This window comes from Bos indicus x Bos taurus, chromosome 16, assembly GCF_003369695.1.
Source record: "Bos indicus x Bos taurus breed Angus x Brahman F1 hybrid chromosome 16, Bos_hybrid_MaternalHap_v2.0, whole genome shotgun sequence".
Taxonomy (NCBI): Eukaryota; Metazoa; Chordata; class Mammalia; order Artiodactyla; family Bovidae; genus Bos; species Bos indicus x Bos taurus.
This window is the reverse complement of record NC_040091.1, coordinates 49,009,921-49,027,267: the sequence shown is the minus strand read 5'-3', so window position 1 is coordinate 49,027,267 and position 17,347 is coordinate 49,009,921. Positions and strand designations below refer to the sequence as shown.

Below are 17,347 nucleotides of genomic sequence, written 5' to 3'. Positions count from 1 at the left end.
ACTTAGAGGACGAGAACCCAGGGTTTCCGGGCAAAGCTCAAAGCGTGTTCTTTTGCTTTCGTTCTGCCCTGACTTGGAGTAGCCCCCTCTCCACTGCCCACCCCCGTGTCAGGGTTAGCGGTCTGCCAGGGCTGGGATTCTAAACGATGGCTGTGCCGTGCCTACTGCCCTGCTCTGCCCTGGTCGTGGAAGGCCCATCCCTCCCTCCACGGCGTTTAAATTAAAAACGGATTGGCCGTTTCAATGGTAGCTTCCAAACAATTAGATACAATTTTCCCTTCGAAAATTAGAAAGATGAGGAATTCATTTTAACACTTTTTAAATTTGCAAAAGACTTCTTTAAAAAATAGAGCAAATTATTTTGCATCAGAAAACCATTGCATTTTTACTTCCCAGAGCACACTGACCATCTCTGGGGCAAAGAATAAGGTATCAATTCACAGTACCGGTTATCATTTTCCAGAACCTATATTTTTTCCCTCTTAATTAAGTGGAAGTGAATATACTTTATTAGAAGAAGCCACTTAAGTATGATGAAGACAATTTATGACCTGTAATTTATATTTATATTTTTTAAAATCTAGCTAACTGTATATTATATATTTTTATATTATATGTGAATGTGATAATTTATAGATAATAAATATATACATAACATCCAGGTACAAACCGTACAACTGAGAAAGAGAGGGGTATACAGATAACTTTTAATGTTGAGCTGCTGGGAAGGTGACAGAATATATATATAAAGGCAGAAAGTGAAGATTTAGGCACAGGCTGCTCCTGCCACACACAGGAAGAGAGGGACATGGCAAATCCAGGGGTGACAAGCCGCCTCCCCTCTCTCAGCCAGAGGAAGGGATCATCTGCTCGTTCCTAGAGCCTGCGGGTGGTAACAAACCCCAAGCAATCAGCGCCGGCCCCTTCCTTTTCTGTCCTGAAACAGCCAGGCAGGCAAAGGGAAATAAAGACCTGCCCACACTCTCAGCAGCTCCAAACACTTGCTTCCCAGCTTCATTCTGGAGCATCACCTGGGCTGTTTCTTAAAATCCAAAGCTAACCCCTGTGCCAGCCTCAGGTCTCTGGTATCCACAACTTTCTCCGCGAGAGAGGGTCGGCGTTTGGAGACAGCAAGCAGTGAGGAAACACGGTGACGCCTACCAAGGTCTTGAGGCAATGAGAGTGCTGGCCTCACCACCTTGCGGAGCCCGGAAAAATGCCCAGGGATAACCCTCGGTCCAGCGTCCTCTCTCTGAAGGCAGACTGGCAACTGGGTGAATTTGCTATTCAGCAAGATCTCGGAGCAATTCAAATTCCCCTTGCTGTGTGCTTCTCTCATGAAAAGCCCCTTGTATGCCATGCGAAAGCCTTCACAAATTCAAGCACAAGTGAATTCCGAAATCCAGGAAGGAGAGCGCTTAATTTTTTTTTTTTTTTAAGATAAGCACCTATATATTACTCAAATACGCCTTTAAAGTTTCTCAAACTGATCGGGGGTGGGGAGTGGAGTGGGGGTGGAAACAAAGGGCAGTTCGCTTATCATTTTCATGATTTTCATTTGCTCCTGGAAGGGGAGAGCTGTGGCCTGTATTCAATATACTGGCTGGTGGTCTGCAATCTAGTCCTTTCTACCCAGTGTAGGTCAGATGGAGTTTTTCACCTACTTAAATTTTAAAATTCTAAGATTAAGGTGGAATGAAAATTGTGGAACTTAAAGTCTTTGTGTTTGAAAATAGTATCTGTTCTTGCAAAACTGACTTGGTATTAAAAACAAACTTAAGGAACACTAAGGAGAAAATACACCCAAACTGCCATTATCGATTTGAAATATTTCTTTGTCTTAAAGAATGTTGTTGGAAGAAAAGAAAATGATGTTCATTTTCTTATGAACGTGGCCCATACTGAATCCAGTTTTTCTCCGTCAATTTCTGTCTTTTGTTGAGAACGTGGCCGTGTATTTGTCCCAGCTCCGTTCACCTACAAGGAGCCGTCTCTTTGTGTCCAGAGATTGTAAAAGGGTCAGGCTAAACACAGTTAGAATCCCAAGGCCCCCTTGTTGGTGTCGGCCGCCCATGTTCAATCAGGTCTCGCCGTTGCAAAGAGAACTGAGATGCTGAACAAGGTCTTAACTCGGGATCAGTTCTGTTTGGCATTGTTATTTTTTAAAGCCGTTTAGAGCAGACATTTATTGGCGCTAGTAAAGTCAGCTGTTGCTGTGGTTTCCTCCGCTCTCAGACTCTGAAACCAGACAGAAAATTCCGCCTTGCCACACGATCCAAGGACCGAGACGGTTACACGGTGCTGGGGACGCCACTGTTCAGAGACAAGCCTGGGTACCCAGATGCCAACCTGTAAACAAAGGCAGGTCTGCTCTGAGCCTGGGAAGCAGAGTATCAGAAACCAGGGTTCTTTCTTCCTGGGGGCATAGGCTTCTGTTTCCCTCTTGTGAAAATCCTTAAGACTCAGCCCATCCTTGAAGCCCAGTTAACCCTGGGGTCTGAATATGTCCCACCAAGGGGCACACAATGAAAGGCTGGGGATAAACCAACTTCAGGAATGTTTAAGGGACTGCAATAATAATTTGGTTTCCAGGTGGCTCAGTCAGTGGTAAAGAATCTGCCTGCCAATGCAGAGGATGCGGGAGACGTGAGGTTGATCCCTGGGTCAAGAAGATCCCCTAGAGGAGGAAATGGCAACCCACTCCAGTATTCGTGCCTGGAAAATCCCACAGACAGAGGAGCCTGGCGGGCTACAGTCCATGGGGTGGAAAAGGAGTCGGACACAACTAAGCACACACACAGTAATAATTTATCACCGGCAGAGAAGGGAAGGGGCCGGCGGCACAGTAACTGCACAGCTTGTGCCCTAGCAGTCAGGAGACTCAGTCCCACCTAAGCCCCGCCTTAGTCCCAGGAAGTCACCCGACCCCGCAGACCAGGAAGATAAGGCCTTTGTGCTGCTGGGAACAGGTCGTAAAAGTGCCTGCCGCCTTTGTGTGTTCCAGGGCGGATCCGCGGAGCACGGTGCCCTTAGCCAAGGCAAGGCGGACCGGCTGAGTTTTGAAAAGTTCGTGCGCTTTCCCCGTTCGCAGCTGCGCCCCTTCCTCCAGGTGGAGGCAGGTCGGGGACACCCGCTGCCGCCAGTCCGGCCGCAGGCTCTGCGATCAACTCTAATAGCTATTAACTCAGTCTAGCCGCTCTAGTCCCGGCGGCCCGGGCCGACTGCTCGCCCGCTGCGTGTCCGGCGCTCGCGCCCCCTCCAGGCGCCGGGGCCACCGTCTGTCCCGAGGAGCGGGACTGGGTAGGGGGCGCCCGCCGCACACGGAACTGCTTTTCTTTCCGGCGCGCTAGACCCCACCGGCTGGGAAGGGTCGGTTCCCTCCAAGGGGGTCCGAGGACTGAGTCCGCAGCTCTCGGAGCTGGGACGGGGTAGGGGTGCACAGTGGGGTGGGAGAGAGGAGCGAGAGGGCGTCTCAGAAGATCTGGAAGTCCTGGAGGGCGGGCAGGAGGCGAAAGGCGTTGGGGATGAGACAGGAGTAGACTCCCAGTTCGGAGGTGGGAGGGGGATGTCTGCAGGTCCCGGGCTCTTGGAGGGGTTCGGGGCAGGGAGGGGAGGGAGTCCAGCGATCCTAGAAGGCGGGTGGGGTCCCCCGGGAGGGGGGATTACGGGTCCTGGAAGGGTGGGTGGCCCTCAAAAGGGGTCGGAGGGGGACGCAGAGCCGGAGGCGGAGGCGGGGCGGTGAGCCGCGTCAGCCCCGGAAGCCCGGCGGGAGCAGAAGTCCAGCATCTGGGGACACAGGTCAGAGCGCGCCGTCGGCCTCTCATGTTCCCGGCCCTCACGGGGCGCAGGCCTAGCCGGGGAGGATGCTGCGGGCGGGTCCACATTGCCCTCTAACGGAGACCCTCGGGAAGCCACCGGCCGTCGGCCGGCGCCAGCCTGCACGCAGCAACACAGCGGCCGGCGGGCGCATTAAGCCTGCACTTGCTGGATGCGCTGACTCACCGCTGGGATGAGAGTGCGATTACGCCTGTGTATTAATAAGCCGTGACTCCCAGAGGTGGGATGGGTCAAGGGCTCATCTCGGCTTTGTTCCAGCATGAGATGCACTTCGGGTCTGATTCTAAAATACAGTGGCTGGAGTCTGACTTTAAAAACAAACAATTATTTCAGCCACTGTGTAATTTCTTTTAAACTTTATATTTTGTATTGGAGTCTAGCCAATTAACAATGTTGTGATAGGTTCAGGTGGACAGTGAAGGGATTCAGCCATACATACACATATATCCATTCTCCCCTAAACTCTCCTCCCAGCCAGGCTGCCAGGTGACAGTTGAACAGAGTTCCATGTGCTGTATGTACAATAGGACCTTACTGGTTATCCATTTTAAAGTTAGCAGTGTGTGCATGTCCATCCCAAGTTCCCTAACTATCCCTTTCCCCTCTCCTTCACCCCTGAACACCATAAGTTCTTTCTCTAAGTCTGTGAGCACTGTGTAATATTTTAGATAAAACAATACAAAACTGGGAGTTTAATAGCAATTGATTTAACTACAGAAGGTAATATGGTACAGTTTCTGTGCTGTGCTCAGTCGTGTCCGATGCTTTGTGGCCCCAGGGACTGGAGTCCACCAGGCTCCACTGTCCATGGGATTTCCCAAGCAAGAATACTGGAGTGGGGTGCCACTTCCTACTCCAGGGGATCTTCCCAACCCAGAGATTGAACCCACATCTGTGTCTTCTGCACTGGCAGAAAGATTCTTTACCACTGTGCCACCTGGGAAGCTTAGTCTCCATTTTAAAAATCTCATCCTTATTTTAGCGACGTGCCAGGGAATAGTTGCCAAATGAAATTACTAGCAAGTACGTATTGTTAAGATGTCTGTACATGTGTCCTTCTACGGGTTACATTCCACCATCCACATGTTCAGCAGGGAATCTGGGGACACCATGTGGCTCTGTTGTCCCTTTGAGAGCACATTGGTGTCATTCTGGAGTTAGTTGAAACTGGTGATCTGTGAGGGCATCCACAGCTGGACTTGGACTAGGGAGAAGGGAAAAGGGCCCCACAAAAGGGGGCAAACTCAGCCTTCCAGATGTCTCCCCGGGGCATGGGGGGAGGTGAGCAGGCAGTGCCCAGGTCAGCCCCCCGGTACCTGAACCGTGCCCAGCCCAACACCCAACCTCCAGAAGCTGCTGAAGAACCTCAGGCAGGAATGGCCTGGAGAAGCCTCCGCCCCCCAGGTCTCCCCAGGCAGATGGACTGGCCTCAGATCCTTCCCTGGCCTCCCAGCCAGTCCTGTGACCAAGCCTTAGCGCTCCTGGAAGTGCCTTGGTTACTGTGCTCTGAAGAGAAACCGGACATCGCACGCCCTGGACTGCGATGTCGAGGGAGTGGCGTGGGAGGCAGTGGACTGGTCTAACAGAAGTGCAGCCTGCCGTCTGGCATTTCCAGATTTAAGATTCAGGGTTCCTGGCGTCAGCCCTGCCCTCGTGAGAGTGGGCACCCCACCCAGAGGAGCTGGTTCCCTGGGATCCAGGGAGGGCAGGGGCCCTGGGCAGGGGCTGGCAAAGGCAAGGAAGGCCTCAGTCTCTCCCAGAGCCTCCCAGGCTGTTGGAGCCTGGTCCCTGGGCCTCATCCCAGACGACGCTGGTCATGCTGCCCTCCTGAGTAGCTGGAGTTTTCCAGATCATGGCCACCACCCACCTTGCAGCTGGTGCTTTTTCAGGGGACACCTTGGCAAGCTACGGGGCTGCTCAGAGTATTGACGCTGGACGCTCGTCCAGTCAGAGCTTGCTTCAGGCTACACACTCTACCCCGAGACCCACCTGACCCCTCTCTGTTTTCAGAGCTATCCCTGATCTCAGACACCCACAGCTGCTGGCACCAAGCTTGTAGCTGGCGCGGGCTCCCCTCTACCTCCCACTGTGGGAGACATGCACACTCATCTGAGACTCACACCTGCCGACCTGGCACACGGGACCGCTGTCTGTCTTCATGGTCGCTTTCATAAACATCCAAACCCACATTCAAGGGTGAAGACCCCACCCCGGCCCCAGACAGCAGAGAGTGTCTTACATACATATTGACAAAAGGAACCAGGCTCCACTTCTGAAGAAAGGAGCCGCTCTCACTACCTGATATTTCCTGCTAGGACCCGCCCTGCTCGGGAACTTCGGGGCTAATCCTCACCCATTTCCTTTTGCACCCCCTTTATCCAAAATCTGGATCAAACTAGCTAAAAATAGACTCTAGTCCTCCTGTGAGTATCCTGCCAAGTTCCAAAGGGGAACCTCTTAGCAGCAATTAGAAGGCAGGTCAAGGGCCCAGCGGGGCAGGCTCCCCAATGAGCAGTGTCAATGGCGTGCGGGCTGGGTGTGCACGATGTGGCTTTTAAAGCAGCCAGGCCGACAATGCTGACCCTTTCTCTCTGGTTTCTCCATCCTAGATTTATTATAAAGTCATTAAGGACATTGAGCCAGGAGAAGAGCTGCTGGTCCATGTGAAAGAAGGCGCCTACTCTCTGGGGGCGGTGCCTCCCAGCCTGGATGGTAAGCCCCCACCCACAGGAGCAGAGGCCTGGTGCTCCATCACTTGGGTTTCCCCAGCTGCTGCCCATGGTCCAGCCCCCAGGCCCCAGATGGGCAGAACCAATTCCTCCCAACAACTTCTCAACCTGATCACTTTGCTTTCTCCTTCCTTGTGTTACGGGGGCCACAGCCTGAGTTCAGACAGGACTTGCGACAACACGACATGCTGCCTGACATCTCTGTAGTGGGAGAGTCCTAGGGGCTCTTTTTAAACTGTATAATTATCATTAGCAGCAGCAGTATACTCCCTGCAAGACTTAAACAAAAAGACCCATTTCACAGCTTGGAAACATTCACCCCCTAGAGCTCTGTGCCAGAGGAGAGTCTCAGTCTCAGTTAAGAGAGTGCAGTGATGCCATCCATGTGTTTGAAAGCAATGACCACTTGTAGTTAAAAGCAAAAATTCCCAGAGAAAGCTTGCTGCTGCTGCTGCTGCTGCTGTCGCTTCAGTCGTGTCCGACTCTGTGCGACCCCATAGACGGCAGCCCACCAGGCTCCCCCATTCCTGGGATTCTCCAAGCAAGAACACTGGAGTGGGTTGCCATTTCTTTCTCCAGTGCATGAAAGTGAAAAGTGAAAGTGAAGTCGCTCAGTCGTGTCCGACCTTCAGTGACCCCACGGACTGCAGCCCACCAGGCATCTCTGTCCATGGGATTTTCCAGGCAAGAGTGTTGGAGTGGGGTGCCATTGCCTTCTCCGAGAGAAAGGTTAAGGGAAGTTTATTTGGTGAGAGGGAATATTGGGGCTTCAGAGGACCCCTCTAAGCAAGCTCTTCCAACAGGACTGCAGGAAGCGTCTCCAGTGTCCTTTCCTCTAGGCTGGTCACACAGTATGTGTCCAGTAGACACGCTTCCATTCCTTGTTCATCCACACCTAGGCACAACTCTGATGATTCTCGAGAAAAGCCCAGTCTCATACAGGCTCAGATTTCTGAAATCCAGATTTCTATTCCTCCATCCACATTGTTAAGCAGTGTGCCCATTCAACTTGGGATCCTGGAACCATTTTTAAGTGGCAGAGGAAAAGTCAGTTGGAGGAAGCTGCTTGGCAACGAGGCTGGTCAGTTAACTCCCTATGTGCCGTGGGTGAATAGATGGCATCTCTTCTCTGCGTGAGACCCCACAAGCGAGCCGAAGGCAGCCTCTGCTTCTCACCGTCTCTGGTGCTGATTATTCCATTCCTGCTAGAGAAAGGGGGAGGCTGGCTTTTCCCTTCCTGTCCTTCTTCCCCCACAGCCCCCCCACCACCACACACACACAAATACTCCAAGGCTTAATGATTAATGCCACTAACTGCAAGTTTCTCTAAGGAACTGCTCCAGTGTCACGGCCTGGGAGTACGGTTGACTGGGCCAGGGAGCTAGGCGTCGGAATTAGCAGGAAGCCCCCGGGAGCAGGGTGACCTTCTCGGTCCTCAAGCGTGGCCCACCTTTGTGGGGCAGCACTTTGCACCCGTGAGTTCTTCCAAAGGCTCTCTCTAGAGAAGGACAATTCTATAAAATAGAGTCGACCCACCCTTTCCTCTAGACTTTGGTTTTAATCAGCCATTCGAGAAAAGGAAGTAGGTGGCTAAGCTCTGGGTATCAGGGGGATGGTCTCATTTTTCTTAAAATAATTGTTGAAAAGACCTGTGAATCTTAGATAATGTACTCAGAAAGATAAATTCGACCACGCTGGGCTATGGGGTTTTGTTTGTATGATGACCTGTCTTTCTTCTGAAAGGTTATAGAAACCTTGATTCCTGGCCCTCTTCTAATGCCTGATCTTAAATAACTTGGGTCTGCATTTTCCTAATTTATCAAACATCTGTGGGCTAATTGCTTTCCACACATAATAGTCCAACGTCAAATATTTGACTTTTCATACCCTTGGCTGTCAGGATCACTCCTTCACCTCCCAACAGCCACCCCTCCTCAGTTAACTCTGAATCGCACAGAAAGAAAATGTAAAAATGTTCCTCACTAAGATAATTATCATAAAAAATCTTTTATCCCAGTCCCAGTGAATGCAGGGCCCCTTATCACGGCAGGAACTTGGAGTGGGCTCTTGAGGGCTTTTGAGCCTCCAGTCTGTAGATTAGCATGTAGATGCCACATAATTGTGTCCCCCTGGGTTCCCTGAAGCCATTAGGCACTGATTTATTTTTCTGTTACATTCCTGCTTTGCCGCGAAAAGTTGCCGAGGGAACTTCAGACAGACGCAAGGCTCAGACTCGACACACAAGACATCAGGCCAGCATGGTCTCAGTTTAGTTGGATTTGGGCGGAAGTCAGAGCATTTGCCCCGGCCCACAGCCCCCCTCCCCCGGTTTAGATGAGGAGAGCTCAGTTCTGAGTCACAATGCTGCCTGCTCTTGTTGGGGGCAGGGGCTCTGGCAGGATGACCTCCAGGTATCATGGAAGAAGGGAGGGCGGGGGGACCTGCTCTGCCAGTTCACTGCAGGGAGCGGCCCCAACCCTGTGGACCTGGGACTGACAGCACTCTTTCAAAGCTGCAGCTTTGTAAAGAAATTCAATTCCAATTTTCCTACAAGTGACTCAGAGCAGAGGGAAGCCACTTTCAGGTTCATTAGTTCCAGGAACTTTTTATTTTGTTTTTACTCTTTTCAGTAGAGAGGGGAAAGATTTCTCTTTCAAGAGAACTTATTGCTCTTGGGAGAAAATAAAGAAAATCATTTCCATTCAAATATGCCTTTCTTTTGAGAAAGGCTCAAAATTGCTAACTTTTCCCCCTCTCCAGAAAAGGTCAAGAGGATGCAGAGTATTTGTATAAAGCATGAGATAGACAGATATAATATAATACAGCACAGTGTAGCATAATACAGAGTGTGACATACTCTAGTGTTTCTTTTAATTGGAGTTGCTTGTGCTGGGAAAGTGAAAACCATCCAGTCCAGGCGCATCTTTCTTGCCCCATCCAGCTTGCCCTAGGTGTGTATTCGATGCCAACTTTACCTGTGTGGAAGATGAGGGGCACCTGTCCACACCATGGCATGAGTGGGCAAGGCTTGGATGTGTCCTGTTCCAGCCTCTGTCCTTCGACAGGAACAAACTTGGGTCCCTGGTGGGATGGGGACTTGGAAGGGGGGGGCACCCTCCATCACTGGTTCCATCACCTCCAGGACACCCTCCAATGCCTTTGAAGTGAGATGCAGGCTGAATTTTCATTATAAATCCAAATTCCAGATCCAAGCTGAAACATAAGTTGGTCAGTGCTATGAAAAGGCGGGGTTGGCCCTTCTTTTCTTTTCAAATTTCAACTTCAGTGACTGTTTTGGGCCCAGAAAGAGTGATGTTAGTGGTAAAGAACCTGCCCGTCAATGCAAGAGACACAAGTTCAATCCCTGGGTTGGGAAGATCTCCTGGAGGAGGGCATGGCAACTCACTCCAGTGTTCTTGCCTGGAGAATCTCCATGGACAGAGGAACCTGGCAGGCTACAGTCCATGTGGGTCACAAAGAGTCAGACATGACTGAAGCGACTTAGCACGCTTAGCACGAAAGAGTAAGATGCGAATTGACATTTCTCACTTCCTCGTAATGCTGGTGGGAGGGCCCCTTTCAGCCTCATTCCAGCCCAGGAAGTCAGAGCAAACCCACAGCAGCGGTTTTGTGGGGCCTGGGCATCCGGTTGTATTCTAAGATGGTGTTCTTGATTCCAGTGGGAAGGACCCCATGTTTCTAAGGACAGGGAAGCCCTGTGGGGGATTGTGGGGGGGTGGGCACTGACATCGCGCCCCATGCACATACCACACAGGGTGCCTTTCTTATACCCTCAGCGGGAAACTGGGACTCAGCCGCCTGCCCCCAGGCACCCAGCAGAGAGAAGGGTGGGTACCAGCTCTGCCACTTCACCTCCGGATGCCCCGGGCGAGCCCGGCGGCCTCCCCGGGCCTCCGTGTACCAGTGATAAAACCTGCGGCCTGATGCGAGGCTCGGGGGAGGAAACATGATAACGTTCCCGGGCACCAAGCCGGCCACGTGGAGGCGCCCCACCGCAGGTGCTAAGCTCACAGTGGACACTTACCTGAAGCAGTATCCAGGCTCCCTTCTGCTTTATTTTTATTTGTTGTTGCTGTTTTAAATATTTATTTATTTATTTATTTGGCTGTGCCGGGTCTTAGTTGCAGCACATAGAATTTTTAGTTGTGGTATGTGGGATCTACTTCCCTGACCAGGAATTGAACCCAGCCCCCCTGCACTCGGAGCGCAGAATCTTAGCCGCTGGACCACCAGGGAAGTCCCCTCCCTCCTGTTTTCGAGGCAACATCTCACAGACCTGCCAGTGGCTATTCTGCTGTGTGTGTCTTTCTTGCCCACCTGACCCCTCATGGGATCGTGTTTGGGGCGCCACTGTGGCACCAAGGACCGGCCCAGGGCCTTGATGGGCTTCATCTTAGAATCTTCTCTGACTTAAATCTCCAGACAGCCACAATGCGCCCCTTTCCTTCTGGCCGGCAGTGCTGCCCGGTGGCAGGGACACCAGGCTGCTACAGGTCTTGTGTTTGCGGATGCTGGCTCAAGGGTCAGCTGTGCGGCCGCTGTCCCCGCCTCCTCTGCCCAGGCTTCCGTGGTTGGTGAGGACCTGCTGGCTCTCTGGCCTCCTGCAGTCCACCCTATGTCTTGGCCTGTGTCTGGGGCAGGTCCAGGGGTCGGGGCACAGCCTTCCAAGCTCCTAGCTAAGCTCAGGTCCCCGCACACAGAGTAGGACTGGGCATTGTCCCCAGATTCCAAAGACTCTAAGCAGGCGCTGCTTCCCTGTCTTGTTCTTGATTTCCCGCGAGCAAGACCGTTCCTGACAGCCGCCTCACGTTGGCCAGTGGGCTGGGACACCAGGACTTGTTTACGTCTGGTCAGCACCAGGCCTGGCTCCCCCAACACATGCATGTCCCCCAGGCTCCCAGGGAAGGTGACAGCTGCCTCCCCGTGCATCCCAGGGTGTTGTCCAAGGCCCGGGGGCTCAGCCAGGGGCATCTCAGGGCTGGATCCCACAGGAGTGTCTCCTTTGGGCATGGGAACTTGGGCGCCCACCGGTGGGGGTGCCGGGTGTGGCCAGACCCTGCCCTCAGGGGTCTGTGGGAGCAGTGGGTCTGCCCTCACGCCCAGGGAAGCTTCCAGTCTTGAGGAGGCCTCCCTGCCTGTAGTCCACCCCTCTCTTTCCCCCAAACCCTGGCCACAGGCTCATGTTGCCTAGCCACCCCTCCCTCCTCAGCAATCTGGGACATCGATGGTGGCCCTTCTGCCACAAGGAGGGGGCAGGAGGCAGTCCCCCACCTCCCTCCATGTCCCCACCTCCCTGGCTTCTGTACCCCTCAGGGTCAGGCCCTTCCAGTTAGCATCCAGCCCAAGGTCAAGGCTCTGCCCACTGTGGGACCCAGAGGTCCTTGATCATGTGCACATGCACACTCACACATAAATGCACACATGCCCACACAGATTCACACCAACACACTAAAACATGCACAAATACAATCACAACTCATACACACATTCAGAGACACAAACGTGTGCATACAAGTGTGTATTCACCCACAAATGTGCATGCACTTATGAATACACATGCACACCCAACACACTAACTCATGGGCGGTCATGCACACAAATGTGTACACTTAACATGCACGCATGTGTGCACACATAACACATATGCATGCACAGAAACACATCCATTCACATGTGCCAAGTAAGCACACAACATGAACACACAGACATGCACAAATGCAGGCGTACAAGTGTGAAGCTATGCAGACATACAAATTTTCATACTAGCCACAGAGAGAAATACATGCACACATACACAGGAATACACATGACACCAGCACAAACATGAGCACAAATGCACAAAAATGCTTGCACACCCGTGCAAAAGTGCCCCGAGAAGGCGGCAGACATGCTGGAGTATCCACCCATGTTCACACACAGCTGCGTACCCGTGCACAAGGAGCACACACGTTCACACAGCCACTCACAAGAACACCTTTTGATTCATTTGTGCGGGTTCGCTATCCAGACCTGGGGGACACGGGGTGGTCCTCAGCAGGGAAGAGGGGGCCCCCGCTCTGGGGAGAAGCTGGGTCCAGGCAGCCACGGGTGGAGAATGGCTCGGAGGTCGTTCCGCGGGACTCACAGCTCCAAGCTGTCTGGCTTGGCAGGGTCCGCAGGATGCTGCCTCGTAAACTTCATAGTAGCCGCCTCCTTTTTATTTGTTTGACCTTGACAATCATTTATGATATGCACCAGAGCCCAGCCGTCTCTCCTCCTAATTCATACACAAAGCACTTAGCCTGACTTCCTTCTCTGCTCCCGGCCGGCACGGGGCCCAACACTCCTCAGAATTTCTTATGGTGGAGTCTAGGGTCCCTCCGGGTCCCCGGGGCAGCCTCTCTCAGCACAGGACATGAGCAGGAAGGATGCCGGAGCCTGGGGGGCAGGTCTGCGGGCTCCCCGCACCCCCTGCAGCCCCTGGGCCTGGGTGGGCCTGGGGTGGGTCCTGGGCGCCTCCCCACGCTGGTCCTCTCTCCCCTGCAGAGGAGCCCACGTTCCGCTGCGACGCATGTGACGAGCTCTTCCCCTCCAAGCTGGACCTGCGGCGCCACAAGAAGTACGCGTGCAGCTCAGTGGGGGCCGCGCTCTACGAGGGCCTGGCTGAGGAGCTCAAGCCTGAGGGCCTGGGCGGTGGCGGCAGTGACGGGCAGGCCCACGAGTGCAAGGATTGCGAGCGGATGTTCCCCACCAAGTACAGGTGCAGCTCCACCCCCCCTGCCCGCCTCCCCCACCCCCCAGGAGCATCACGGACAGCTGGGTCAGTTGGCCCTGGGAGCACAGGGGGAACCCTGAGAAGGGCAGAGGTCAGCCTTGGGCCCTCCAGCCTGCCCAGGCTGAGAAACCCAAGGCTCCATAGGGCATGGAGATATGCCTTTGGGGCAGGAACCCGGCCCAATCATCTGCTCTTGGGGACAATGCAGGCCCATGAGCTGGCAGTTGGAGGTCACAGCTCACACCCTGACCCTAAGGGCCTGGCCCCTGGTCAGAGCTTCCCCACCCACAGAGAATCCTCAAGGCACCCACTAGAGCCACTGCTGCAACCCCCCATCATGTCACCAGGGCTGAGCTGTGGGGACAGACTTGAAGGAAGTCAGGAACGCAGGCCAGGCCCCCAGATATGCAAGGGTCAAGCCCCAGCACCATTTCCAAGATGAGGTCCAGGGCCAGGCTGGGGGACGCTGCCCAAGGGGTTCTGGAGTGGCCTGACCCTCTGGACACATGCAGACTCCTTCCCAGACAGTGGATGTGGGCAGGAAGGGGCCACCCAGGGGTCCCTTCACCCCCCACCCCAGGTACCAGCCTCTGTGTCCCATGGAAGCCCCCACCTGTCCCAGGAGACTTCATGGATGTGGGCACAGATGTCCAGCCAGCCATGCGATGGCTAGACGCAGCCTCCCAGGCCCCAAGGCAAGGCAGGAGTCAGGACCTGGGAGCTGGGGACCCCAGTGGGGAGAACCAGGCCCTAAAGTCCCCGGGCTCCAGGGACCGGTGAAGACCTTCACAACCTGTGCCCGTCCTCCGCCTCTGAGGATTTCCTCCGGGACAGCCCCTGCAAAGTCAGAGTGAAACCCCATCAGGTCACTAACTGGCTGTAGGATGGAGGGGAATTGAATGCCAATCCCCTCACAGCCCCCTGGGGACGGGAAACCCTCCACCCAGAACGGATGACTGAGAAAATAAGAGTTTGGGCAAATCCCGACCGAGGCCCTTGGCGGTAAGCGCTGCTCAAGAGGACCCGTGTTTTCTTTACATAAACACATAAATCACAATTAACAACAGGGGAAAAGATACAATCTGCCGGGTGCTGGAGAACCAGGCGTTTCTGATCTAAATGGATGGCTGGGCCCCGTAATTAACGGGCCGTGATGTATTGCTGCTTTGCTCATGAAGATTAACGGTCATACCTGGGACAGGAGGAGAAGTGGGGCATCCCCCGAGGTGGGGTGGGGGGCTCCAGGCAGCCTGTTCATCCAAGTTCACCCCTCCCTGCAGCTGTGCCTGCCTTCCCATCACACCTCACTTGGAGACCCCTTGCTCACTCCCGCCACCCCCGTGGTGTATGCATGGTGGGCAGCCTTTCAGTCTGGCTTGGCCGGGTGGCATGCTCTGGGCACTTAGAGGGGTGACCTTGGGTTTCCTGGGCCGCACCCCCACTCCGGGGCTCCTCTGGGACTCGTGGCAATGTTGGAAGTTTCTAGACCCATTTTTTGTTAGGCCCAAGGTTAGCATCAAGGGGAAGTTTGTCTTGAAATACAGAAGTGTGAGCTGGGGCCCCGCCTGGCTCTGGATGCCTGGGGGTGGTCTTGGGTGAGGGCCCGAACTCCATCCATGCCCTGGCTTCCCCCCGCCATCTGACGTGGGAAGGCCGTGTCTGCTGGTCCACCCAGTTGCCCTGTCCAGGCAGGAGGCAGACAGACTGGCTGCCAGGCCTCTCTCTGCTCTCGGAGCAGGAGGTGGCAGGGGCTCTGAGGGGCGGGGATGAGGCCCTACCCTCCGGGCCCCTGGTGATCCTGGTCTCCCGTGTGCAGCTTGGAGCAGCACATGGTCGTCCACACGGAAGAGCGAGAGTACAAGTGTGACCAGTGTCCCAAGGCCTTCAACTGGAAGTCCAACCTCATCCGCCACCAGATGTCCCACGACAGCGGCAAGCGCTTCGAATGTGAAAACTGCGTGAAGGTAAACGGGCTCGCCCCGCTGGCCCCGCCCATGCCAAGATGCAGAGCACATGTGGGAGCCACGGGCCCCGAGCCATTCGAGAGGAAGACAGGAAGTGTGCAGGGTTGCACAGCGGGGAAGCAGAGAGGGGCCAGACCCAGGTCCTCTCAGGTTCCCACCTACATGGCAGGACAGACTCCTGGGTCAAAGACCCGGACCTTAAGAAAGCTTCTGAGCTCCTGTCTGGAGTACCCTCAGGGCCACAGTTCTGTCGGGAATTATTATTGAAGAACCAGAGTCCAGGGAGGCCTGACAGCCCACCTAAGGCCATCCAGCGGGTCACTGCCCCAGCAGAGACCTGTCCGGCCAGGCTCAGGGCGGTGGGCAGAGCGCCCAGTGAGACCCCCGTCCCATGACCTGACCCGGGGTCCACAGGGAGCAACCGACAGAATGTGACGCACCAGCGTCTGTGTCCCCAGGTGTTCACGGACCCCAGCAACCTACAGCGGCACATCCGCTCCCAGCACGTGGGCGCCCGGGCCCACGCCTGCCCGGACTGCGGGAAGACCTTCGCCACCTCCTCGGGCCTCAAGCAGCACAAGCACATCCACAGCACCGTCAAACCTTTTATATGTGAGTGAGTGGTCACTGCCCGGCCCCCGCCTGGCCCCCACCCAGCTCCCTCCCGCGTGCCCAGGGTGGGCAATGCTTGGGGGTCAGCCAAGGGGTGAAGTCCTCAGGCTCTTCCCTGCTCGTGGGACCCCATCTGTCCAGAAAACACTTGTGGCAGCTGCCAATCCCTCTGCCCAGGGGTGGCTGCCTCCTGGTGCCACTTTATCATTACCCTGCTCCCTCGCACCCTCTCATTCTGGGATCCATCTTGCTCTGGCCTCACTTTCCCCTCCTGCGCCCCTTGGGTCCTCCCTGTGGCTCACTCATCCAGTGGCTGGAGGTGGGAAGTGGGTAGTGAAGATCCCTGTGGTCCTGCAGAGAAGCCAGCAACTTACCTTTTCCCTCCCCACCTCCCCTTCCCCACACACACGGGCTGCCCAGAGCTCCAGCAGGTGTGATAATATCAGTGCTTCCCACCCACCTGCAGCCTTTGGGGACCCCAGGCTGCATCCCCGTGCTAACCTGGGTGGCAGGGGCCAGGCATGAATAACTGGACCCCTGTCCACATGCCTGACCTGCCAGTGGAGGAGACGGAAGCTAAGCCATCACCAGGGTGGCAGGAGGGCTGCAGGGTCAGGAGGCTCTCCAGGTGCCCAAGTAGGTGTCATCTGGCCCGTGTGCTGGGACGTGGGGTGGTCTATGGGTAACCCAAGTTCTGGGGAGGGAAGTAATAGGAGAGGAGTCAGAGGTCACAGAGTTAGGTCCTGGGAATCTAGTGGGCCAATGCAGGAGCATGACCCTACTTCTCAGAGTTCAGGAGATACTGAAGGTTCTTCTGTCTAGCATTGCACCAAGTCATCTCACTTGAGATTGTGCTGAGTCACTGTTCACACCAACACAGAGCTGACTTATCAGCCAGCTTAACTCACCAGTGTTGTCCTGACTCATGGGTCACACCAGTATTCTGCTGAGTCAGCATTCGCACGAGATTGTCCCGACTCATCCTTCACATCAGCATCACACTAAGGGTCATTCACATAAGACTGTGCTGAGTCATTGTCCACACGAGGTTGTGCTGAGCTGTCATTTCACACACATGAGTTTGCAGCACCCTTACAAAACCTGATGGAGCAGGGACCACGCTGTGTCCAACCGAAGGGAAGTAACAGAGAAGGAAACAGTCTTGGCAGTGTGAAGTGACCAGGCTTTCGAGGCCCCGCTGCAGCTCCAGGGGCCTGACCCCAGGCTGGGTGGCCTGGGACCTCTCTGGTCCCAGCACATCAATGTTTGGGGTGGGAGGAGCTAACTCGGGGAACTTGAGGACTTGGGTCTCAGTGGTTTCACCAATGTGGGGGTCTCACAGGACTGGACTGCTCCCCCAAAGAGGCCGTACTCGCTGGCTGGTCAGGCCTTTGTTGAGTAGCTGGGGCTGTGCTCCCTTCCTGCCCACT

The 17,347-nt window shown here is 54.6% G+C and overlaps 1 protein-coding gene across 3 annotated transcripts in view; it reads left to right on the top strand.

The window, feature by feature from the left end:
• The window catches only part of PRDM16 (PR/SET domain 16), a 340,933-nt gene that overhangs the window by 290,959 nt on the left and 32,627 nt on the right, over positions 1-17,347 (top strand). For all 3 annotated transcript variants that reach the window (XM_027565121.1, XM_027565122.1, XM_027565120.1), the window contains exons 5-8: positions 6,447-6,549; positions 13,113-13,326; positions 15,158-15,305; positions 15,764-15,917. In XM_027565121.1, coding sequence (XP_027420922.1) covers positions 6,447-6,549; positions 13,113-13,326; positions 15,158-15,305; positions 15,764-15,917 — 619 coding nt within the window. The remainder of the gene's footprint in view (positions 1-6,446; positions 6,550-13,112; positions 13,327-15,157; positions 15,306-15,763; positions 15,918-17,347) is intronic.